The sequence below is a fragment of the Ctenocephalides felis genome, unplaced genomic scaffold, assembly GCF_003426905.1.
Source record: "Ctenocephalides felis isolate EL2017-DRISC unplaced genomic scaffold, ASM342690v1 CF-g0.4_SCAFFOLD_01604, whole genome shotgun sequence".
Classification (NCBI taxonomy): Eukaryota; Metazoa; Arthropoda; class Insecta; order Siphonaptera; family Pulicidae; genus Ctenocephalides; species Ctenocephalides felis.
Window position 1 is genome coordinate 39,701,083 of NW_020537758.1, and position 27,553 is coordinate 39,728,635.

Genomic DNA, 27,553 nt, shown 5'->3' on the forward strand with positions numbered 1-27,553 from the left:
TAAATATTGGACAATTAAACAGATTTAATATAGGACTCACTAGTTGGAGAAAGCTTTTGATTTCAACAATCAAGACAATCAAAAAACTTCTCTTCACTTCATTTAAATATAAATCTATTCCAAATTTGTCTTTCAAAGACTACGAAAAATACTAATAAATAATTTGATAGAGTATTTGGGTGAACTCAATTCTACAATATGAAAAACCAAAGGAAAATCTGCTTCATTTCCTCAATTTTGCTTGATATCGTGCTAGCTAACGTTACTATCAACAATACAGTTCGTCAATAAATATGATTTTTTATGAATACATAACTAAAATGATGGTATCCAGTACAATTCAATTTATAGCAAAATATCTCCTAAGCTATGTCACCTAGTTGGTTGAAGTTCCTCCTTCCTGGGCCGAAGAATGAAGTTCAAGTTGTATGCTGTATTTACAGCATAGTAAACATTAGCATTTTGAGGAAGAACCATTTCTGAAAAAAAAATCATATAAATCAAAGAATCTTTTATCATTTATGCTCAGGTGTGATAGTTAAATGTATTTTTTTTCGTAAAAGTTAAATACATCAACATTCCTGACCTGCATAAACTGTAATCTCTATGAATTTGATAATAGCAAAAATTTGAGTCCAGTTGAATTTGATAATAGCAACAATGTATAGAATCATTTGCTACCATGAATATTTTAAGTATAATGTAGTTATCAAAATATATTCTCACCTCGGTCAGGCAATACTTGTGCAAGTGTATATTTACTAGGATCACCTTCTAAATTAAGTTTTAACATAGCATTTCTAATAACTTGTGGTGTGCGTTCGCTATTACTTAACATTATACTTTTGTAGAGAACTATTCCTTCCGTCTCGCGGCTTTCAGTCTCGTATGTGACCTTAAATAAAATCAAAATAAAGAAGGATAAGAAACATTTATCTATTTGATTATACTTATTGCAAAAATATAAATTAAATTTCAAACAATAATTCATTAAATTTGAATATCGGTATTGTAAGAACAATCAAAGTTAACAAAAACATCTCTAATGATAATCAGGTTAAAATCTACATTAATAATGTAGTATAATAATAATAAGTTTTTTTTTTAAATTACTTAGCAAGTAGCTATACACACAGTACATTCATCTACTTTAATAGGTAAATTTGATTTGACTGCGTATGAAGGATTGCTATCCTGCGATAGCACCTTCCCAGATAGTATGTGGTTTGATGTAGTAAATCATTATAAATAGTGACAATTAAAATTTAGAGTGAATTTTATTTACTTTAATAATATAAAAATCAGGTCCAGTTGAGTTGAGTTGCGGTGATGTTCCATTTTGTTTAAGAGTGTTGTGCTTTTGCTGAAAAGCACCGCTTCCAGCACTTGATAAGGAAACGTCCAGGGATGGAAGGCTGGAACTGCTGGAGGCAGCTGACATTCCTGAAAGAAAAAAAAACATATTTTCATCATTTACGTTTTTTTAATGAATTAAACGTTTAATGTGTTCCAAAAATAAAATTATTGCAATTAACTTTATCCACTCACCGGGTGGAGATACCCCTCTATCCAAACTATTATTTCTAGAATTTGGAGCACTATTAGCAATTTCGTAGTAGAATTGTGACCCACCGCTACTAGATGTGCTCGTTATAGAATCATTTTTCTTGTGACCCTGTAAAAAATAAAATAACATATTTTACCATATTTATACTGACAAAAGTTTTGTATGATAAAAAATTATGTAAAAAAATCTATAGTTTTATTTATTTTACAAATTAATATGAACCCAAATAATTTTTTTCTCTTAAATATTTTCAAACACAAAAACATGATATTTTAAAACAAAAATTTCAAAATTTAAAATACACACACCTATATTACTATTGATTAGAATAATTAGTATTGATCCAGGAATAGCAGTAAAAACTAAAGTAATTAGTTAAGAGCAATAATATAGACGTATTGACCATATAAATAGAGTGAATTTAATTTATCGTTATCCAAAAAAGAACAATATTTAAGCCATCTACGCAAAAAATAGACTAGTATTAATTAACTCTCATGTACTCTATTGAGCAATAATTGAACAATCATTAAATGATTAGTACTCGAAAGTCGATTTGAATGAGCGTAATTTGTTACAAGCATTTAGCCACCTACAACGATTACATAACTATTATCTACTACTACAATTCTACTTCATTCTTCAGTTTTTTATACTATATTATTTTAGCATAAATCTTATTTTTCTTATACTATATTCTTTTCTTTCATCTTATCTTTTTCATATGAATCCAATTCTTCTTCATAGTTTTCTCAACTTATCTTCATCTTCTTACTTCTCCTACTGTTTCATTTCATTTTAATTCTAATTCAACTTCCATACATTCTAATATCTTACACATTCTAATCATTTCTTTACATATATGTTGCAATTGAAATTCTTATACATTCTGATATTTTATATATATCACATTTGGAATCACCAGGAATCGAACCAACGATCTCCGGTGAGAAGGACATGCTACATCCTCCACTAATTTGTTTTAAAATTAAAAATATCAAGTAAAAACATAAAATTATGGTAGGTTTAAAATAAAGCTATTAAGGTATTCATTCCTTCATTAGATACTAAAACATTTTACTTTTTGGAGCGCTTGTGTGCCTGGTCCATTTATGTTATCACAATATATTTCAGTTACTACTATGCATTTGGATTAAGAATAATAAGAATAATTCTAATCCAGTTATCAACATGCTGTAGGGTAAGTTATAGTAATCGCAAAAAAATCGAAAATGAAATTTTTTGCATATCTTTACGTTTCAAAGGTTTCCACCTTTTGACATACCTTAGAAAAAATTGAGGTATGTGTGTGTATGTTTGGATACAATGATAAATTACCTGTGGTGGTTTTTTGTTGACTTTTCCATTATCAGCATTAGGCTGAACTTGACAAGACAAACTATAAGCCTGTCGGTCATCTAAGACTAGTAGTGAGTCGAACCATCGATCAAATAATGGATCAATAGAAAGATTGTAAGCATTCGCCGCTCCTTGAAGAAGTTTTATTTGAGCCAGGACTTCGAACTCTTTCCGTCTCTTATCAAAATTAATTAGTCCTTCTGCTACAGTATCAGGTATTGCTGTGTCAATCATTGTCAAGTCAGTTAAAAAAGTCCCTAAATAAGGTATCGTTCCGTGGCTTATGCTGGAACAGTAGTTGTTTTGCTTTTGGAAAACCTGTAAAATTAATTTCCAGATTGAAGGAAATGATATCTACAAAAATCAAAGTGTTACTTTTGACAATAATAAGAAATTAGTTATAAAATCAAATTAAAAAATAATATTATTACAAACTACCTTTTGCAAATGTCTGTCATGTTCTCCAGCAGTGTCTGCAAATTTAGCGGTGCCTTCCCTCATAAGAAGTTCACGTTGTGCCCATTGATTATTGTCTTCACTAAAAATTCTTGCTAATTCACTAAATAGTTCTAATTTATCACGAGCTACTGCTGACCAAACTCTTTGCAATCGGTATATAGGATTGCTTTGAAGTCCTGAAATAATAATCATACAGCTTCATTCCATAATTTAGCAAACATTAAATGAATATTTTTTAAAATACCTATGAAATACAATTAATATGGATTTGATGCGTATAAAATTTGCGTAAAATTTTATAAAAATTCACATACCGCATATGATAGCTTTAAGTGATGAAAAATTCTTCAAAATTCGCAGTTCTTGTGCAATATCGATCCAGGTGCCAATGATTGCAGCTCTTTCATTTGGCTTAAGTCCTGGCTCTACTAAAATACTTGATATTACCCTGCAGATTTTAAAAAATAGATTTAGATAGTTTTCATAGATAACAATGGTTGCCAACAATTATAAAAGCAATATTGACGTCCATCCTAACCAACTAGCAAATCATGTATACCTGGAAGGCCAGTGGACCAGGCTTAAAAGAAAAATACCTGGAGACGTAATATAGTATATTTAACTATAATACTTTAATTTTACTATATTTTATTAACATTTTTCTTTTGTTTCTAGTTTTTTTTATTATTATGTTTTAATTAGCCCTAGTAGATACGCCACTGGGAGTATCTACTAATTTGTAATCATCTTATTTTAACATACTTGTCAGCATTCTTTGCATAATGTAATGAATTATACAGATTGCAAGATGAAACTGAATATAAAGAAGATAGTTCTCACAAATCAGTTCACAAAAAGAGATAAGTAATCGATATAAGTATTTTGATAAAAAGTGATGACACTGACTAATCTACTTATTTGCCTATGGATAGAGCATATTTTTTGGCTGGCGTTTTTAATACTAAATCATAGTAATATCTATAATATTGACATTATGAAGTTTTTATTGTTATAATTACCTTAATGAAACAGCATTGAATTGGTTGACTGTTGCTAATACTGTTGCGGCTTCATGCTGCCTGTCTTTATCTCTTCTACTCCAGACTGCTCCTAAGCACTGATGCGGGACTAATTTCTTAAAGAGTTGCTAAAAAAAATAATTTTAACTGTAAATTTAACCTAATAAATATGAGTTACCAAATCAACTTAAAATTCAATTATTATTACCATATCCATTCTAGTCAGCTGTTCCGCAAAATGCTTCTCAGGTACATTGGGAAATCTATATCCCTGCATCGTATGCAGAGGCGTCCTCATTCCTGGTGCCAGGCATATTCCAGCAATGTCCAAATCTAGCCCTGCCACTTCTGGGCTAAATTCGTGAACGAAATGGCTTCTATGGTCTGGAACATATGTATCCGGCAAATATGTGGTCATAGGTGGCGATTTTACTCCGAAAGTGAAATTTTCCATCCCCAGTTGAGCATAATTTCTTGTAGAATACACTAGTGATCCGTTGTCTACTACAGTCTGCGATTCTCCAAAATTTTGGCAGCTGTGATTTTTTGGAATAGCGGCATAAAGTAAGTTTTCTACGGATCCGCTTTTTAAACCGATTTTGTTGACCCGATGTGAAATTTTTGCATGCAAATCCGAATGGGGTAAGTAATGGGTTGTGAATTGGAGCAAATGAGAGAGACATGGTGATAGAGTTTCGTTTGCGGATTTGAAGTCTTCGGGATAACTGTCTAGCCAGACATGGAGTGCTGATATTAAAGTTCTGGAATAAAAAGATAAATAATCTCTGATTAGATATATACTTAAACCGTACTTAACTATTGTTAAATAAGATATGGAAAAATTGAACTGCTTCAAATATTCAACACACAAATTTATTAACTTCCCATAGGGCAAGTTATAGTAATCGCAAAAAATCGAAAATGAAAATTTTTATATATCTTTACATTTCAAAGGTTTCTAAACATTTTGTGATACCTTAGAAAAAATGGATGTGTGTGTATGTGTGTACTCTCAATAAAAATAAGTTTAAAAAATGTCATATGGTGGTCAAAACTGTTTATTGGACCTATGCACATCAAATTATCAGATATTTTATAGAGATTTTTATAGTGTGTACACACTTTGTTTAAATTTTTTTGGGTTCCGTGCCAAGATTTTTAAAAACGGTACGGGAAGTTCCAGCAATTTGCCTTAAGGCACGATGCCATGCACCCCACTAGTTTAAAATTATTAGTTATAATTGAAGATGAATGCATAAAATTATTTCTAACAATGATCGTATTAGTTCTTCCATTTATTTCATATATCAGCTATCAAATTAGAATAATATAAAGATTTTATATGTTTTTTATAAAAATAACCATAATAATATAATTTGAAATGTTTTATGTAAATGCAAGTAATTACGCGTTCTGTTTGGCTTTGGAAAAAAATATAATTTCAAAATTAGATCCGTGACTACTTACTTTCTATGTTGTTCGCTCTCCGTTAAATTATCTTCTAAATACTTGTAGCGTTCTGTCAGTAGTTCCAAAACTTGCAATGTCGTTGCAAACGCTCTGAAAAAAGAAATTATTACGTCAATTATTATATCATAGATTTCATTAAATTTGCCTTCAAAAAAACTTCAATTTTTTTTGAATGCGTTATATATAAATGAATACAGAAACAACTAGATGTGGTTTATCTAAATTTAAGTAATCGTGATAGTTATAGTTTTATCATTTTACCTATAAGTGGCCAGAAACACATTGACATATGTGCTTTCTAATTCTCCATCATCTGTAGCCAAAGCTTCCACCAATCTCGCCAATGTACCAGCTTTGACGAATCGGACCCGAACTGTTTCCCATTCCAGGTGTGAAATTTCGTCCTCAGAGTCCTGAAAAAACACAAAAAATTTAATAACATTTAAAAAAAAACTAATAACATTTTAAAAAAAATTAATAACATTTTTTAAAAAATAATTTTTAAAGGCAAAGGGGAAATAATAATTATAAATAATAAATATAATTGCAATGAGATGGTTAATGGAACGAATTGAACAAGAATAATACTACGAATGAAATAACCAATTGAAATAAAATTAGAAATCAAAGTAGAATGTATAAAGAAACAAACTAAAATAAATTTTCTAAGTGCTAAGTATTATCATTATTAACAATTACTAATTTAGGTATTATCAATTTTCAGAAATATATTGAATTTGAAGCAAATATATAGAATTCGATAATATTTAATACTATTGATATCCTCGAAATAACTATTTTATTTTCAAAATCGTATCTAATTTTTTTCAAACAATCACGAAGAAATACCTCCTTCCCTTATTAATTTTTCGTAGGGTAAGTTATAGTAATGGGATAAAAATCGAAAATGAAAATATTTGTTATTCATTTTTAATCCGCTTTGTCAATTTATTTTTTATAAAATAAGAATAATGAAAATTGCAATATTTATAATAATCTATTTGAAAACATTTAATATTCCTCAAATGTTTCATTGAGGTACGGGAAGTTCCTGCAATTGGCCTCAAGGCATGATGCCATACACCTGTCTTTACCTAGTTTATTTTATTTTTTGTTTGTTTTAATATTAAAATCAATTATATCAATAGAAGCTCATAAATTTTAATATTGATATGTTTTAAATTGGAACCGATTCCACATCCTCTGTTTTGCGAATTCACTGAAATATTTCAACAACGTAAATACTGCTATTGCAAGACATTTTCCTGTTCTAAATTTACAATTTATCCAGAGACGAAGTGCATTCTAGCAGAATAAACAATATACAAAGAATATTTTCGAAATTGTGTTGAAGAATGTCGAATATGTAAACACATGCTAAAAACATTGGAACGGGCTTAAAATAAACCAACGCTAGAAATAACGAATTTTATGTATAAAGATTTAGTAAGCAGTTTTTTTATAAATTATTTAAACTTAAAATTCTTGAAAACTTGCTTAATTAAACTTATTTACACAAAAATCCTCACACCAAAATAAAAGCTCAACTTACTTTTGTTGCAGAAATAATGGAAGGATATAGGGTTCGATATCGTGTTTATAGAATTTTTCGATGTTCGAAATGTTTCTAAACCATTTAGCAAAAAATTACAGATGTAGACGTGTGTTTGTAATTAAAATCAAGTCTGATCTCATAGTCTTCAAGTAAGAATAATTAAATAATAATATATTAGGACAAGTAGTAATAAATTTTCGAGTGCACTTAGCAGACGAACTACTAATAAATACGATGACAGGATATTTTTCTCACACGCTGTGAGAGTTTTTAAAAATAGAATATTTTTCCAAGTAAATCAAATTTAGTTTACGGTTAAATCAGATAAAATTTATATTATGCGTTGCATTAAAAATTGCATCATACTTGTTATATAACGTTGCTTAGCGAGTTCTTGTATGGCATTGACCAGAATAATATTTGATACGAGTTCATCTTCGCGTGCATCATAATTTATCTCACCTCGAATACTGCACTTAGGTATAAAAGAATGGAAAATATAAATATAAGAAGTAATTAAGTAGTCATTGTGTGAAAATTTCAGGACTACTGTATTATCATTATTTTCAATTTATATCATATGAAAAATTAATTCATATATGGATTCAAAGATATCGCAATTTTTTCCATCTTATCGCAGAATTAAACGATTAATTGTTTGTAGAATCCAATTTTCCATGTGTAGAATATGATATCACCACCCGTATATTTGGTCAGCTCCAAGTTTAATATTACCTGGAAATTAACTCTTATTCGAATGTGATTTTTTGTGTTTGCCATTGTTATAACTAAACTATGACTTTATCAAACATGTTTTTGAATTTGTATGTACAAATTAATATATTATTTTGTACAGAGTTTGATAGAAAGTCTATCTTTGATTTTCTTTAATATTATATTGATTCTATTGTTAATTTTATATTCTGAATAATAAGTTTTTTTTACAATTTACAATTAAATATATTATCAATTATAACAGAACATTACGTGATATTGAATTAATTTTTCAAAATCGATTTCAAATAATTTAAAATTTATCCGAAAGAATCTGACCAGAATTGGTTAATTCTGGTAAAAATCTATTAATTGAATGTTTGAATTTCCGACTAATTAAAATTTCCTAAAAATTTTAAATACTTTTGAATTATCATAAACATCAACTACATCAATCTACATAATTACCTATATAATGATAGAAATATAATTAACTTGCCTAATTTCCTTCATTATCAAGAAGTTGAACATTTTTAAGTGAAAATCGGTCAACCGAACTCAGAACTTATATGGCAGTTGTTAATTACATCTTTCTTGAACTGCCAAGATGTTTTTTTTATTAAATTAACCGATTACTATTAGACTGTTTAAAAACATATTGAGCTCATGCAATTTGTCTCAGAACTTAATTACTCCTTATTTAATTTATGGCCTGCAGACAGTACAATAATGTGCTTGATTTCACCGCACTGTTGTGATATTTGCGCCTCATTATTAGACGATTTTACAGATCATTAAAATTTAAATAAACATGAAACATGGTCTTTGTAATTATGTGAAATCGATACAATTACGTTAAAAATAAATATTATAATAAAAACTTGATACTTACACTAGATGCACTCGGTGTAGGTCTATGATAACGCACTTTTTTCAGGTACACGGTGTAAATAGCACCTTCCACACGCTCTTCGCCCCATAAACGCCAAGTAGGCTGCTGGAACAAAGGTCCAAGGTTAAAAATCGTTTATAAATTGCAACATTATTTTTATTTATTAGATAGATCATACTTATATAATTTGTAATTTGTATTAGCATAAACATATGTATACAAAAGGGAATGGAATAACATTTTTTTTTATTATTATTATTCAATAGACAATCAGAATACATTGTTTCTATAAGCCTATGTGATGATGTAATATATGGCGTTTAGAGGAATCCTCTGCTAGAATTTGCCTATAGCTGTCTATATACAATTTAATATTGTTACAAATATAATTGAAGCAGAATTTTACTCGATAGCTTTATTTGACTCCAGTAATAATTATTTTCAAAGCAACATCACACTTTCTTGCATTTCTAGAAGATTTGGGAAATTGTTAAGTAAATTCCGAGACAAGTTTTCGGAATTTATTTTGATATTTTGATTGAAGCCAAGTCGTAAAAGTTGGCCGCCACGGAGACTTTTCTAATATTTTTTTTATTTTTTTCGATCAATTTTAATTTTTTAATTTTATTACAATGGGTATATAAAAAACACATATCAACCTCCTACCACAAACCCCTATTTCGTAATAATTATTTACAAGATTTAATAGTAATTATATCATTTTTTCTAAACCAAGCGTCCGATCCTCGTGATAATTTGGTCAATTTTCGGATATTTTGATTTAAGCCAATTGATAGGGGTTAGCCGGCCCGAAAACATTTTAACATTTTTTTATTTTTTTAGGTCAATTTTCGGTCCACTAATAAAATAATATTGAATTTATATTATAACAATTTTACTTGCAAAATACCTACTTAGCACTCATTGAGTTATATTTCAACAAATTTACATTATTGAATTACATTACATGTATCGAATTGCGTGATGTTAAATGATTATGAAATTATTTCTAATAATTTATTACATTTGCAATTTGAGTATATAGGAAAATATGTTATCAATTTTATATTATTACCTGGTAAGTTTATATTTCTAATAAAGAATAAATTTAATCATTATAGTTTGTGTCCAATAGCGTTTAAATTTTTTGCTAGCATTGGAAGATAAAATTATTTATTATGGCATTAATTATTTAACTAATAAAACACGGAGTTGTAGAATAAGTGCAAAACTAATTAGCAGCCTAATTTAATTTTATTTGTAATTTTGATATGATTTGGTTATATTTAACTGAACGTAAACATTTCAGATCATGAAAAGTGACCATCTTTAGCTCAAAGTCCAGATGACATTTTTTTAACTCAGGAAAAACAGCTGTTAAAGATTGGCAAAAATTAATAAAAAATAATTATAGTATATTAACTATATATATATATATATTATATTAACTACATACATATATTATATATATATATATTATATATAATAAGGATTTTATGGAATTTTGATGATGTCTCAACTGACTTGATACGTTTTCATGTCTCTGCAGACTAGACATTCAATTATAAGAGCGCATATCAAAAATAAACTGCTCTTCAATAAATCGAAATTCAATTTAGCTTGCGTCTGTACAGACATTTTCCACAAAGGCTTTGATACAGGTAATACAATTTTCACTGAACAGAAATATTGATTAAAAAACATAATTACCTTATTATAAAACATATAAAATTTACCCTGAACGTGGCTTTGACCACAACACTTTACTAAAAGAATTTGGTATTCCTTCCCTTGCCTCACGTCGATTTATCTGTACAATTATGTTCTTATTTAAGCTTTGCAATAATTCTATAGACTGTCCTCTTATTCTCAATCAACTATCCTTTAATGTTCCAAGGCTATCTTCGCGTTCACAATTATTTTTATTCTACTAATAGAGAATATGCAATTATCCTACCCCTAAATCTAATTCTCTCTTAAATTCGCCTATTTTACTTATGTCCTCTAACTTTAACTTAATTAATAATGAAATATACATTCACAACACTTCACCTAATCAAATAATCTCCATCTGCACAAGTTAATCTTTTTATTTTCTTTCAAATATCTCATTATTTTCTGTTTATAAATATTATTGTTACATTCTGCATTATATGAAATTTTATCTTAGCATTTTATGTTACTAACTATATATTGTAATTTTGTATATATTTTAATTGTTATTCATTATGTCAAATAATTGTATTTTTGAGTCCTCTTGGAGAAATCTGTGGGCTATATATTCAAATAAATAAATAAATAAATAAATAAATAATGAAAACTTAGATGCAATATTATGTATGATACTAGTTTGAACCATTAGATAGTTTTTAGTTTAATACCATCAGTTCTTTTGATTTTTTTAGAATATTTTTGCTGTTAAAGATATTTTTATTCTACTAATAGAGAATATGCAAGTACTGCAATACATCTCATTCCCAAAGAATGAATATAAAGAAATATTATATGTATATATGTGTATATGAGTATGTATTTGCAAATAATATTCTACTTATAATAATTCAATTACATCTACCATAACTGAAGTCGACGAGTTGATTAATGGCAAATGAAAAAAAAACATTAATTGACATCATTAGAACATAATTAATGTTTAACGAAGAAGATTTAATTTAGAACTCAATTACCTCCTATTAGAGACATATTGTAGTGCGCCCATGTAGTATAAATGAATTTTCAAAACATCTGTTATAAAATAAAATTTATAGAAAATTTCCAAAAATTGTAAAGATAAATAAATATTTTTGACATTTAAAAAAAATTTGAAATATCGATAAATTCTAAAAAAAATTCCAAAATTAATAAATAAAATTATTGAAAAAGAACACTACTATGAAAATATTAAAAAAAAATATTTTTAATTTTACGTTTTCTTGAATATTTTTTGAATTTAAATCATTTTAAATTTAGAAGTATGTAAACAAAATGAGAGTACAATTTTTTAAACTACTAAACAAAATAAAAATTTCACTTGAATGAACTGAAAAAAAATATTTTACATTATTGAATTTCATATAATTTACCATAATAGAAATAAAAAAATTCAGAACTGAATTTTAGCCCCATGGAATTTAAGTCTATATCTAACATAGTGCTTTTTAGAGTCAGACTCAGTTGCTTTAGCATTATTTCAAAAGCTTTTAATGCATACAATACAGCTTCTTTTGAAAAAGAGAAAATCTGAAAACTGGGACTTACGAAGTCGAATGTACAGAACGATTTTCCATAGAAAGTTTAAATTAAATTTTTTGTTTGCAGAGATGCTCTAAGTAATGATATTATCGATACATAATTAAATTCGCAGCCTATATGTTCCTCTTTGACCTATTTAGAGTCGATGTATATATGTTCACAGTCTGTGAAGCTTGAAGTCAATAGAAAAGTTCATTGAAGCTTGAAAATTGGCGTTTGATGTAGAAAACTGCGACTAATTCAACCGTTAAATCAAAACTCAGTACATAATGTCCCATGATAATGTTGTAATATTGTTAGTTAATGCACGGTTGAACTTTGAAGACACAAAATTAAATTTGCATTATTAATATTAATCCAGGAAACCATGGCAAATGTGGGATTTTGTGCTTCTTGCATGAAATTTATGTACATATATCATAATTTGAAAAATTCAAAAAATGAGAATTTTAATATTTATGTAATTGAATTTCTGCTGTATAAGTCATAATATGAAAAGTAAACCATAGTTTCTTTTAATATTTAAGTTTCAAGGTCTTGTGATCATTCTGATGTACTCTAGAGCTTAGACATAATGAATGTTGAATAATGGATGTGTGATGTACATGTATATTCTTGAAGTCGTTTTGGAAAAAGCGGAACCACCAATTCAAAAAATATTGGGCTCGTATAAAAGATGAGATAAGTCATAATATTTATGATCTAGAAAAACTTATTCTTAAAATGATTCGAAATGTTAGGAACTTTTAACAATCGTTTCCTATGCCTCAAGACAATGTAGCATCTATGCGTCAGTGCACACCTTATGTTTCTTGTTGCATGAAGATAATTTAACAGTTACCATATTCATGTTCCAAGCAGTGATTTATTTTGCGTCTTACTTTTAGGTATTTTTATGAGCTTTATCGAATTTTCAAGAAAAAATGTTATATGTCCAATAGTATTTACCATCCAAATCAATACATACAACAGCATGAGTTAAAAATTTTTAACAATTAGGTTAAAAAATGGTCATCTAATGTGACATAGAAGTTTTTAATAAAATCAATGATTAACTCATTATCTTACACGTGGCTTAAAATCCTGATTAACTTTTTAGATAACTAAAAAAATCATAATACTTTTTGAGGGCCCAATTGTATAAAAAAGCCCACTCCCAAGGGCTTTATTTGAAATATAGAGAGATTCGATACTACGGCGAGAGCAGCAAAGACTTTGAGGCGGACGTACTCTCAAACTATTAATTTTACAAAAAACGGTTTTCTGAAGAATTGTAGGAAGTTTTATCTAGTTTATTTCGTACATAGCTGCTTTTATCGTAGAAAGGAGATATTTTAAAAAAACGCCATTTTTCCAATATGGCAACTAATCGCCGTAAAAATTTGAGGTGGCAAAGTTGATTTTCGTAAAAAGCACCTGGAAATCTATAAGTTTACTTATTTTCAGAATTCCCCGAGTACTGTACCGGCAACAGCCTTTTTTGCATCAAATGACTGTAGTATTATCCTTAACGTTAAATAAAATTAAATAATTTAGTATCTCATTAGTTTGATCAGATTGTTTTAAAGTTAAAATTACTCTGTATATCAACACGTGAATAGACTGAATATATTGAATATAAAAAAACACTGACCAAAAAACAGTTCAGTATAATGCAAAAATAATATTCGTATACTGGTAGGGTTGTGATTAATATAATCAAAGGTGGAAGAGAAAAAATTAAGTTCTGTAACTTACATTTAATAGCAAATATACTAATTAAATGTCTTCCAATTAATTATTAAGATGCAAATTCTAATCAAAATGTCTGTTTATTATTCATAAAAGATAATAATTGCAAACTAACTGTTATGATGTATTCTTTTATAATTAGTAATTGCTTCTAACCGCGGTATCACATATTATAAAACAACATAGTTTCAAAATGAATCAGTTTCACAACGTAAAAGAAACTGCTTGTCCTTATATTTAATCCGTCTTCTTATAATAAAATGTATCATTTTATCAATATTGCAGCTGTCTATATATTTATATACTACTATTGTGGTTCATATGAACATATGGTGTGACTCACAAATGCATATTTTTGTCATTTAGCATAACGATTACTGATTGTGTGTAATTTCATACTATAATGTAAATATAATTACAAGAATACTTAACTTTAATTGAAAATATATATTAGTACTATTTTAATCAAAAATTATTAAAATCAATTCGATGGAATTCTAAAAAATGAGTATTTTTTCATTTGAGTCTTTCACAAATTTTTAAATCAGATAAGTCAATATTCATAATGATCCATTTATGTTCAATTCATTATCAACTGTGTTTGTGAAATCAACTGTACTTATGTTTTTAATACTTATATATTTCAAGAGTACAAAAATGTATTGAAATTTATATGTGGAGACCTAATACATTTATAGATTAATAATAATAATAATAATAAAGTGGGAAATGGTCTGAAATTATTTAAAAGCCGAAATGATACTCCGAACTAAAGTTTTACATGCCAGACAAACATATCATCAAATGCCAACAATTACACTGACAACGTGAATTGTAATTAAATTATCTGGCGTCAAACTTATAATATCTATATATTAAAAACAGCACAATAAACAGATTCAAATAACTTAATGCGTCACAACTCATAAACAATCCTCCCATTCATGAATTTTATCGACAGAAATGTTATCTTTGTTTGATGGTTTTGCATATTAAACATTACAAATACATACGAATGTGAAAAATATAAAATTCAGAATATATAGACTAATTTCAATTTGCAGTTGACATAGCATATCTAATCTTTTTGAAAAATCATTCATTTTTTTATTATTATTATTAATACCCATCACAACCTAAAGATCCTACAAACTTGTGATAACTTCTTAGGCGTCTATCTAGTCTATCAAATCTCTGATCACTACCTATCACATTTCTAAATTAGAACTAAGGTTTTTAATACCATCCTGGTATAAACTTCAAAATAAAATTAGGCACAATATGTTCAAGGCATAATCTACTTATATTACAAAGAAAAATAGCTTATCACTTAAAGGGATATTCTAGTGTAGAATTAAAAAAAACAATACTTGATATAATTTTCATATTTTTAAAGTTTAACTGTATAAGAATAAATGCGAGAGGATTTTCAAAAATTTAAAGTATTTTCGGAGATAAAGCAGTTTGATTATGATAATGCTCATGGGTTTCCTTCCTGTTGCAAAATTTTAAACGCGCTTTTCTCAAAAAAGTATTATTTAATATGATGTCTACGATTTCTTGAGCTCTACTGGACCGATTTACTTCGGAGTATTTAAATTTTCAAAGAATCTTCTTTATAGACTTCTCTATAAAGCTTATATACTAGCCTTATTTCCAAATTTAAATTTTTACTAGTTTTAAAAAATTCGAGAAACTCAAGAAAGTGGTAAGAAATTGATCCTTCATGCAATCGCCATTTTGTCAAAATTTCTTTTTTAACTTAATACTAATACAGTAGAACCTCGATTAACCGGACTAATTATTGTCAATGGGCATTCGAATAATCAAAAATCCGGATAATCGAACGTATAAAGAATATTCTTGTGTATTTATTAAAACTAACAATTATATACATTGATATCAACGAAAATCAATATTTATTAAGAAATTAGCACTTCCTTATGTATGTACAATGTACATACATATTTTTTTAGATTTCATTACATACATATATTAAATTGCACCATTAATCATGCAAAATTTCGAATTGTAGATATGTACATAGTATGTAAAAAATTAAAACAAAAAAGTTGCTCATTAGCAGTGGTTAAAGTGTGGGGTCTTGTTGTTAAAAGTTGACACGTGACCATGCTCACGCTTGCAACACGCCTAGTAATCCGAAATGTATAAAAGATTAATCTGAAATGTTGTCTATATATATATATATATATATATATATATATAATATAGAGACACCATTTTAGATTAATCTTTTTTACATTTCGGATTACTAGGATAGTTGCAAGCGTGTGCATGGTTACGTGTCAACTTTTAACAACATGACCCCCCACTTTAACTACTGCTAAATAGCAACTTTTTTGTTCTAATTTTTTTTGTACTCTTGTAACGTTGATAAAGGAATTATAAAAATAAATATTATAAAAAGAGATTGTCTTGTTTTTACTATGATTCAAAAATGACTTAAAATTTATGCCACTACTAGAATACCCCATCGATAAAAAAAAAATGAAATTCAATAACATCTAGACTCTAGAATTCTAGATTCTATAGTATCTGGAATGAACTTTGAATTTGAAAAGTTCGCGCTCAAGTTTTAAGCTCGAACGCTCAGCTTGGTGCGAGAGCATGGTGTTACGAAATAGCTCCACAGAACCGTACGCGAGATTAGTCATGTGTGGAGCGGTTATGGGGGAGCAACCCATGCAACCCATTCGCCGAGAGAAAAGCGTCTGTTCTCCTGGTAACGTTCACATACGCACGCTCATACGGATTTCGAGCATGTGTGACGCGCATGATGCAGGAAGGTGATATGATATGATATGATATGCATATGTACAATAAGATTTTGTAGGAAAGGGTTATATGTATAAGTATATGTATAATATATATATATATATATATATATATATATTAGATGGTAGAGTCTTAGATTTGCAAATATTTTATAGAGCTTTGAAAAAAATCCAAAAAGTGATAAAAAACAAAAAAGTTTCTCAAAAAATCATTTATTTATTTACTGTCGACGTTTCAGAACTAGGTACGTTCCATCTTCAGGACACCTATCAAAAAACATGATCTTGATAAGATTTAAATAAACAATATATTTAAGAAAAGTGGAAAATGAAGGATTTTTATATAAAATGAATAATATTGTGATAAAGATAATATTACAAGAATATGATATTTATAAGCTCTACAATATATTTATATACAGTATAGATTAGGGCGAGACTTAAAGGTTATTTATTTATTTATTAATTTATTTATTCATAAGCAAACTATAATCAATAATAATAGATATTATTTCAGTCTTCTGTCAAGCTTATTCATAATTAATATTAAAAGGATAGTAATTTTATAATAATCATAGTAGTTGCACAAATTTCGCTTCTGAAAAAAAAGCTGAAAAAAAGCATTCGAACATTAATTACAATGTTCATCATCAAGTTCATCATATTAAAGTCTATTTGACCACGAGTTGAGCTCAAAATTCTTGCACAAGTTTGAAAGTTATACTCATTTAAAACCGTAAAAATTTAAATTAATAAAATAGCAATAAAAAAACATGGTTGTACAGGCGATCAAATGGTCAGACTACATAGATAAAGAATAAGAATTATGCAAGAAAATAGTTATTGAAATCAAATTGGGAAAATTCAGTAATGTCATAAAAAGCTAATTCTGTAAAAAGTTTAACTAGGGAAGCATGAACTTTTTTGCCGTCTAAATTTCGGATATTGAGTGGAAGTTTATTCATAAGCTAAATACCTAAACCGTCGATCGTATTGAAAGAGCTGGCTAATGTGTGTGCGTAGTTTGAGGAAGATGAAGCCATATCAAAAAGTTTCGAATTGTTTTATTTAGGCACATATGATTTTCAAATTCTAAGGACAAACTAAGATACTTCGCTAAAAAAAACATACATCTAAAATAAATTCTGATGCGCTGTGCATTGACCCAAAGATAAAGGTTACATTTTAAAAAACCTCTTAGGAGGTGTCCTAGGGGATGAACCACGGGCATGGGTACATTGGTCTTCGAAAGTTAGTGGTGGTCGTTCATACATTTGGCCACGAGGGGCACTCTAAATGTGTCAAAACAAAATTTGTCAAATCTTAGCCCTTATTTTTGGATCAATGCACGGAACATCAGAATTCATTGTAGGGGTATGGTTTTCTCAGCAAAGTAACTTATTTTGATCCCTAGTATCCGAAAATCATATGTCAGCTACTTCTTTTGACCCATACAAATCAACCCGCTCTAATTTATATACATATATATATATATATATATATATATATATATGCATGTTTGGCAGAATGAATTGTAGGAAGATTTTCTACGGTTGTGCCAGGGTACAGTAGTGACAGTCATCATAACAACTAACCTATACTGATTTTGAGTTAGGGTCCAAAGGGAGAAAAATAAAGTATGATTGCTCGAACAAGTTTCTATCATTGCATTTAGTCAGTGCTTTACATTAACATACATGATATGTAGACCGCATTGCTTCTAAAGAGTCGAAAAAGTTTTCATATTATTTTAATTGTAACTTAATTGCATACAAATAGACCACTTTGTTTGTTATTTTGCTGTAAGTTAAGCATTATAGTAGTTAATTACCAGCAATTAGTTTTTGTTTAAATAATTTAGCTCAGTCATAATGATGATTTCTTGTCAAAATTGTGCGTTGGGTACATTTGTGACATGTATTTCTTGTCCTTTTCGGGCAAAAATTAAACAGATTGAACAGATTAAACAGAACTGTACCCAGTACCCCCTGCGGCTGGAATATATACTAATGAGTATATACTAAGTAGCTAGAGACTAATATTTCAAATTAAATTCTGGAATATTAATAAGTGCTGATAAATGATGTGTGAAAATAGCATTTATATGAAAATATCATTATTTTATATTGAAAGTACAATAAATTTAAGTATTTTTGAGATATACTACTTAAAATTATATTTTAAAGGAAAAAAAGACAAGACTTATATAGTATATACATATAAATAAGGAAATTTCATGAAATACCATTTGAAATTCTATTATTTGCAGTATAATAAACATAATGTTGAGAAAAGATAACACAGTTAAATAAATAAACATGATAATAAGTCAACAAACATGAAACATGGTGATAAAATACCTGATTTCAGTAAACAAATTCAAATAGCATTACAGTGAATGTTATTCCTTTTTCGTTTTTTAATCAACAAAGCTGTATGTTATGATGAAATTTCTATATGATAATAGTGTAATGAGAATTGTCTTGTTACAAGAGAAATATGCACGAAAGAATCCAGAGCACGCCGAGCCAAAAATAAAATAATCTAAAGAGTGCCAGCTGTGAATCATTTATATACCTTGACCAATCACTTGACTCCAATGACAACTCATTTTACAGTTCTTATCAATGCGGTAATTGCACTTCACACACCAGAGATGGATAATTGTTAATGTTTTTTATATAAAAATACTGCGTTATTGAACTAATAACTGGCCACAGCTATTGAGAATTAATTTTGTTCCCAATTTATATTTACATATGCAGATATGCAGTATATATTCGTCTAAAAAATCTTATGCTTATGCGTATAGAGCAAATAGTCCTAGTTATCTAATTTAAATTATAGCTTGCTCCCAAATTACCTAAAACCCAAGAACGACTTAGACAGATTTTCTACTTATTTTCTATGAATCCTTGTACGCCCAATATTTTATTCTTATCAAATATTTACATGAACTACTTTATTATATAAGTATATTATACATTTATTCCCAAAGCTTTATATTTAAAATGTAGTGTTTGGTTTTCTAATCAGTAAATTCTGAAAATTGAGGCGACGCTTATCGCCGTTGTTCGCGATTTTGCAAATGATAATTCATATCACAAATGTGTCATCAAATTTGTACGATAACACAGGTACGTTAATAAAATATCAAGCCAGGGCAGGTATAAATTAAAAAAAGATTTATTTAAAAGATTTTGAAGGATCAGTTTTTAATTGTAAACGGAAATGAAACTTATTTTTGGAAAGATATAAAACATATGAAATTTTTAATGTTATAATACTAATGATACAATATTATAATGCACTCCTTGGATAAATAATTTCTGTTTCGCTAATAATAAGTTTTTAATTTTCTCTATTATGTAAAGGTGGTATCAGTATATAGTTCTTGCTCTTTTGGCTGGAAAATCATATTTTTTTTATTTAAAAAGCTATGATTACCAATCTTTACAATTTCAGCTCATATATCATCTAACACCTGATATCCATCACCTATTTTCATCATGTTATGTTTTTTTTACCCAATTTTTACAATGGTATTTAGATAATTGCAATCTCTCCAACAAACTGTTATCATTGTCAGATTTACGCAATTATAAAATACGATTTAAATAATGATAATTTAAAAAAATATATGATTGAATTTAAGCATTTACTATAATTTTTATTCAAATAAAATAATCACTATTAGTGATTAGCTCTTTGTAGGTATTTTTCACGAAACCCTTAATTAAACTATTTTATACTTTACTGAAAGATTAATGTACTTCTTCAAAACTTGTGAATAAAATTATAAAGATTCAGTAGCAAAATTTACAAAAATAGAGTAGTAGAGTGATGAATTTAATATATATTTATTAGTATAATTTTTTAGCAATTATTTATTATTTATTATTTTTAGCAATTTATTAATTAATATTTAGCATTGTTAAAATCTCTCCTAATTTCACATTTTTAGCCACACGACGACAATTTTTTGCATTTTTTCTGACTTCCTGAACGGACTTGCATCTCTATCTGGGCTTCCAACAAATAGCTGAAGATGAGTTCTGTCCCTTAACTTTCAAAAAATAAAATTGATTTCTACATGCCTCTTTATACATATATATGTTTTTCCTAAAGTATGCCAAAATAATCAGAATGTATTGGCAAATTTAATAACTTAATTTATCTTAAGTAAGCTCTAATCGATGTGTTTTTTTTTCTTCCTTAGTACTAAACTCTATAATAAGTTCTCACAAATTTTCCTTAATACCATATGATTGTAAAACACCTATATACACATTTTTAAGCAAATGACGTCAATCACTCAATCGTCAACAATTGTTCGGCTTTTATCAGTGAAGTATGAACAAGCAAAATTTCTTATTAAGTCAATATAATATTTTCCATTTCGTTACAGGTATTTGTTTCGCGACCCATATTTTTGATAAAATAAACATAAGATTGACATTTGCACATCTGTATTTTATTAAATTAGATTTTTGATCAACAAATATCATTATTATCTTATATTATATAAGGTAATAAATATTAAATATATGCAGCAAATAAAAATATTGTCTGTATGTTGATATATGGAATAATGTCGTGAGATAATTTAATGCTTTGGAAAAGTTTTTTAATCTAATTGCATCTCAGGTTTTATTCGAAATATGATGCCAGATAAATGGACAAATAGATATCAAGACAGAAATTCAAAACAACTTCGTCATGATAATAAAAGTAAGATAAGATAAAATAAAATAATATCAAGATTATTATAAAACGCCTTTAGCAATTCTGAATGAAATATCTGACAGGCATTTTTGTTATTCAAATTTAGTATAATTTTATTATATTATAATATATTTGAAATATATATATATATATATATATATATATACTTGAACGTTTACTATGGAAAGAATGTGATGCTTTTAAAAAGACTTTCGATTCAATGCGGAAGTAAATTGTCACATAATCAAAAGTTCGCATAATTTAGCACGTTCTACTTTCAGCAAAATCATCATCACACAGATTTTTAGGAATCAGTGTTCAACAATTTACTGATAGTTGGTATATATAGCCAGATATAAAAATTTACTAAATGTAGAAACAACGAATATTTGCATAAAAAGATGATCACAGTAATTTGTTGTAATTTCTAATGATATATTCTGTATCAAACATTTACATTTCATTCGATATTCATTTGGTTGCATGGAAATTTCTTATGGAAGTTGACAAAATATTAGCTCATTATTTAGCATAACACGACGTAATTTAAATTTTTTTTATCAAATCTGGTTTAAAATATAAGGATTTCTTCAAATTTTTGTTTAAAATTGAAGACGTTAACAATACAGACAATAACAATACAATATCATTTGTTCTTTCATGAAAAGAGTTTCAATAAATTAAATGAAAATAAAATTAAATATTTGATGAGTTTCGCTCTCATGAAAGCAGCTTCAATACATTACCAATAAATTAAATAAAAATAAAAGTAAATATTTGATGAGTTTCACTTTCATGAAAGGAGCTTCAATAAATTAGCAATAAATTAAATAAAAATAAAATAAAATACTTGACGAGTTTCGCTTTTTTGAAAAAAGCTTCAATAAATTACCAATAAATTAAATAAAAATAAAATTAAATATTTGATGAGTTTTTAAAATTTCATGACGACCACTGATATGTATTATTCAAATGTTTCAGTATTATCTCATGTTTACGTAACCGTCACTAATAAATTAATGAGAATGAAAAAAAACTTTTAAATTTATCATTCATTAGGTAAATTAATGAATACGTTTGAAACTTGGGCAAGGTACATTTTTAGCAGATTTATCTTCGATACTTGGCATAGTTTTATCATCAATCATAATTTATTATAACTTTTAACAAACGTATAAAAATAAAATTAGAAAATATAAACATACAAAGAAAATACATATCAAATAATTTAATACATGCTCATCCTTTAACTAACTACATTAGTTTTGATACCAAGAACTTGAAAGGCTTTTGCCTGAAATATTTTGTTTAAGACTAAAATTTACGTATTGTCAATTACTGAAATAGAATAAAATTTTAATTTCGTTATCTGTCGCGTTATTTTCATCTTTAGTAGTCATATTTATGTGGATCATATAGAGACTATTCATATAGATATCTACAAAAATAATATCTACAATTCATATACCAAAGATATCAACATCCACAGAAAAATATATTTTTTGCGGTAATGAATTATATTTTTCTGCGATAGTGAATTATATTTATAGGATTAATAAGCACTATAATAAAAACATTTTTTTATCAATTTTATTGACAGTAACATGTAAATCAATCCAATTTGAATTATTTATGAAGAAAAATAAGTACTAACTAACATGATCGATGAATCGAAAAAAAATATATTATAAATAAAAAAAATTTGTCAGAAACATTCAAAAATTTTGTAATAAAATAATTGTTTTATTAAATATTAAGTTCATAAAATCCAAACTCGATCAATGGCAAAACAGATGAAGATACTAACTTTATATGATGTGTAAAATTTATATAGAGAAATAAAGGCATCAATAAATTTGAAATGTGATAAGAAAGGGAACCTACAGGGTACACATATTCATAATTCGGAATAAAAATTTGCATGTCATATTTTCTCTAAATAAGAGATTTTGCAATCATTGATTTATTACGTGAAATAGAGCATGTATATTTTATATGTCAACTCAACAAAAAAACTGAAGATATTTTATTTATTTCACGAATGTAGAGACAATACACCGTTATGAACATTTATGAGAAATTGCTAATTTAATCACTTTTTCGTTACACTTTCGTGCTTCAGAATAATTTTATTTGTTTTCCTTTGCCTATGCTCAGATTTATGACTGATAAATTATAATAATATATAAATAAAGAGTCGATATGATTAGTTTTTTCTAAAATATCCAGAAGTACTGGTTTTAGAACCTTTCCATGCAATTGAAAATTAAATCAATTTTACATGAAAATAATTTTCTCGCATAAATTCTTTAAGTCTTTTAATAAATCTTTTAAGCCTTTTAATACTCTGCACGATTAAGAATATTTTTCATGTGCTATAAGTAAAAGCAAGAAGAAAAATTACTTTACTAAATAAATATATAAGCGTTTACTCTCGTTTTTTTTAATTATTCATGAGTTAATATCTAACGTTTATTCATAATAAATATTTATTCTCAACTGAAATATGTTAAGTGACACACTAATAACTTATTTTCAAATAACAACAAATTATACAATTAATTCATTTGCGTAATAAAAACTAGCATTGTGTATTGCGTATTTCCAACATATGGTATATATTAGCAATGAATATATTCTATGCATATAATAAAAAATGTACGGTTTATGTAAACGTTTCGATGTTATTATGCAAATAGTATAAATTATTTATAGACAAAGTGGAATTGTAATTTATTGTAACAATACTTGCTTTGAATAATGTGTTGTGGTTTATTTATTTAGTTACAGATGACCACACATAAAATATTTGGCACAAATATTTGCATTCTCTTTTCTACAGATCGACTCTACTTGATTATATAAAAATGAAAGATAAATCAGATTATATAGTTAGTACATAATGTTAATGCAGAATTACTGTAAATGTTTTTTTTTAATATATTTATTATTCAAAAAAAAATCGTTGGCACAAATTGATAGGTATCAATTCCTTTCGTACCCCATATCTTTCATAAATGTTTATTTAATAACTGATTAACCAAACAGTAAAATCGTCAATATCAATTATTTTTGGTTATTAAACATTTTTTTCTTATTGAACAATTATGTGACTTTTAACTTATATCGGCCTATAATGCTCTGTGTATAAAAATGTGATTTTTGCATAGACCTCATACATATGTATTATAAGGTCTGTGGATTTTAGGTTGAAAAGTCTAGTAAAGATCATAAATATTGATATTGGTTATCTTTACTACGGTATAGAATTAAGATTTCTTCATGTCATAGAAAATATCCATAATTATTTGATGAATCGTCGAAAAATTTGGAATGTTACTTGAAAAGCTCGCGGGTTAAAGAGTTAAATTTAAGGTAGAGTCTAACACCCTTTATATTGTCTATTTAATCCATTAGAAATGAACGAGTTAACCATTAAAAATGCATTATTATCTCATCTTTAACAATACCTTGATTACTGTACTTCTCAATTAATGTGATCTATTAAACAGTTAAGTAGACGTTGTTTGTGACATTTTCTACCCGTTAGATTATTCATTGTAATATCGCGTTCCGTGAGAAAAGCATGATTATATAATCTGATCTGAGGTTTTCATGCTTATTAGTTAACAACATAGTAATCATGTTTTGATATATTCTCAATGCCAAACGATGTACAGCACTTCGCAGATATTTTGCAGTGACATAGATAAGCAGGATAACAATGACTATTGTTTGTTATCTAAACTAAAATGAAGGATGTTAATATCTGCACTTGTTAATAATATTAATCTATTGATGGTACTCCCTTTCCTGTCTCGGTTTTATTGAATATGTAAGTAGATGATGATTTAATTTTCTACTGGTGTTCCAAACTGGTTAATGCATCAAGACAAAAGGAGTTGATCATCATCATCCCAAATCTTAGAAAACTACAAACAAGGGTGGGTCACCAATCCAACCACTTGGCAGAAGATTCATTTTCAGAATCATAAGCAACTAGCCTTACAAAAAATCTCTCGAATAATTTAATCAACACAAGTGTAAGATTTATTAAAATTATTTGTAGTTTGGCATATTCAATCAAAATAGTCTGGGTTTTAGAATTGCTTGAATTTGGTAAAATTAAAAAAAAACAAGGTTAGCTAATAATATTTTCCCAAATACAGTACACATCAAACGAAATAAATAATTATCTCATGAATTTTCAGTCATACCTCTTTGAATGTATGTTACCTCTTTGGTACAAATCTATTAAAATTAATAATTCACTTTATTGTTAAATATAGTATAGAAATCATGTACAGTTATTATTTTCTGTAGTTTGGTATATTCAGTTCAAAAGTCTGGATTTTAAAAATATCTAAAATGGGTAAAATGCTAGAACAAGTAGAAAGCTAATAATATTTTCCCAAATTTAGTACACCATAAAAAAGTTATTTCATGAATGATCAGTCTACACCTGTTCGAAAATATGCTGTCTTCTAGGTACAAAAATCTATTAAAATAAATAATTCACCTTAGTGTAATAAAGACGCACCCTCACTTTTCTATTCAGTACATTGGTTATTAATAAGAATAGGCAATAAATATCAATGAAATTCAGTTTTGGTTCTCTTTATTTGTGAAAATTCATTATATAGAGAACATCACCGTAAAAATATTTATATGGGTCCAAATGACCAGAATAAAATTGAACCTTGATCTATTATTTTGAGGGTGTCGAAAAATAAGGAACAATCAAAGCAATTATGAGACAAGGATAAACTCGAAGAGCTCAGAAAGTTAATGGATTCGATTAAATTATCTTGAAATTTATGTGATTTTCAAAAGCAATATTTAATTTTATATCCTATTAATATCAAGTGCTCGAGACCAATTGAAGTGTTTTTTAAATTACTAAATAAATGTCAACAGAACTCCTCTTACCTTGACATACCACTTCGTCTGGCTGACCCTTCTAGTGTTTTTCCCATAACTCGAAGGTAATACGCCACATGGGCAAAGATAGAATTTGGATGATTTGCTAGAGGAATTCTTGTTCGAAGACGTTTTCTGGCTGTTCACTTTCATGTGACATTTCTGAGCTAACTGTTTAGTTTTTTCTGATAAACTTTGAAAAGCTTGGCTGTTTGAACAGAACATTTAAAATCGCGGCTGCTACAAATTCGGTCACTTTTGAAAATCGATGATAAGAATTTTAAACTGACCAAGAGGGCTGATGTAAATGTAGATTTGTCATCACACATATATTGTTTTAAGTTTTAAATTGTGTTTCAACTAATCTTCTATCATTAATCAATATCCAACAATTTTTCCCTCAATTTATGTGGATCATGAGGTATTTTGCCAGAAATAGAACTTTATCTATGGCGCATTGGATATTCATCATCTTTAATTGAAGTAAATGCACACCAATCTCTGGAAATGGCTTTCAGTCGATTCGTTTCGTTTCAATAATTATTATAGTATGGTGATTCGTCAAATTCGATAAGTGATATATAAATTATCCTCTTCATAAAAATACACAATAAGCTGCAACTATACATCATCCTAAGCTGCGGTATGTTCCACTAAAATTCCCATTTCTAAATAATCGATTAAAGTTCAACTAATTGATTTTTACCAATCTTTGGGTTCGTCAGATTTTTTGCGAATGTTTAAAATATTTTATTAATATCTCATTGTTATTCGCACATGTGTATATAAGCACTGTACAAAACACACTAATTGTTTATTGATATGCACTATATTAACACAGCTGCAGAGCAGATATGGAAAAACAATATTAGAAAATTATTATTATTAATTGATATTTGATGAGGTTATTAATTGGTTTCTGATTATAGAATTTAAATATATTTATCATGATAGCAAATTAACATAATTTAATAACACTATCTTAAAGCCAATGTAATTAATTGGCAGAAGATAGAAAAATATATGGTAAATATCACTAGAAATACTAATAGATCTAAAAAAAAATGTATGTTCATTAAAAAATAAATGATGTTG

At 27.5% G+C, this 27,553-nt stretch overlaps 1 protein-coding gene across 1 annotated transcript; it reads right to left on the minus strand.

Moving 5' to 3' along the window:
• On the minus strand, positions 1-27,289 carry LOC113372236 (ral guanine nucleotide dissociation stimulator-like 1). The gene is made up of 13 exons (XM_026612561.1): positions 26,468-27,289; positions 9,036-9,140; positions 6,136-6,287; positions 5,872-5,964; positions 4,613-5,165; positions 4,405-4,532; positions 3,700-3,833; positions 3,365-3,561; positions 2,906-3,244; positions 1,549-1,675; positions 1,286-1,443; positions 727-895; positions 1-479 (listed from the first exon to the last, which is right to left on the minus strand). The coding sequence occupies exons 1-13, from the start codon at positions 26,681-26,683 to the stop codon at positions 373-375; spliced, it is 2,478 nt and encodes an 825-aa protein (XP_026468346.1). The 5' UTR covers positions 26,684-27,289; the 3' UTR covers positions 1-372.
• Positions 27,290-27,553: the final 264 nt, after the last annotated feature.

What these genes read in the sequence shown, in the direction of transcription:
- LOC113372236 (XM_026612561.1), bottom strand. Translation starts at nt 26,683, where the DNA reads ATGTTCTGTTCAAACAGCCAAGCTTTTCAAAGTTTATCAGAAAAAACT. An exon ending in CTACACCGAGTGCATCTAGT is followed by an intron (nt 6,288 to 9,035) that starts GTAAGTATCAAG and finishes GTGTTTTTTCAG; the next exon opens with GACTCTGAGGACGAAATTTC. An exon ending in ACTTAAAGCTATCATATGCG is followed by an intron (nt 3,562 to 3,699) that starts GTATGTGAATTT and finishes TTATTATTTCAG; the next exon opens with GACTTCAAAGCAATCCTATA.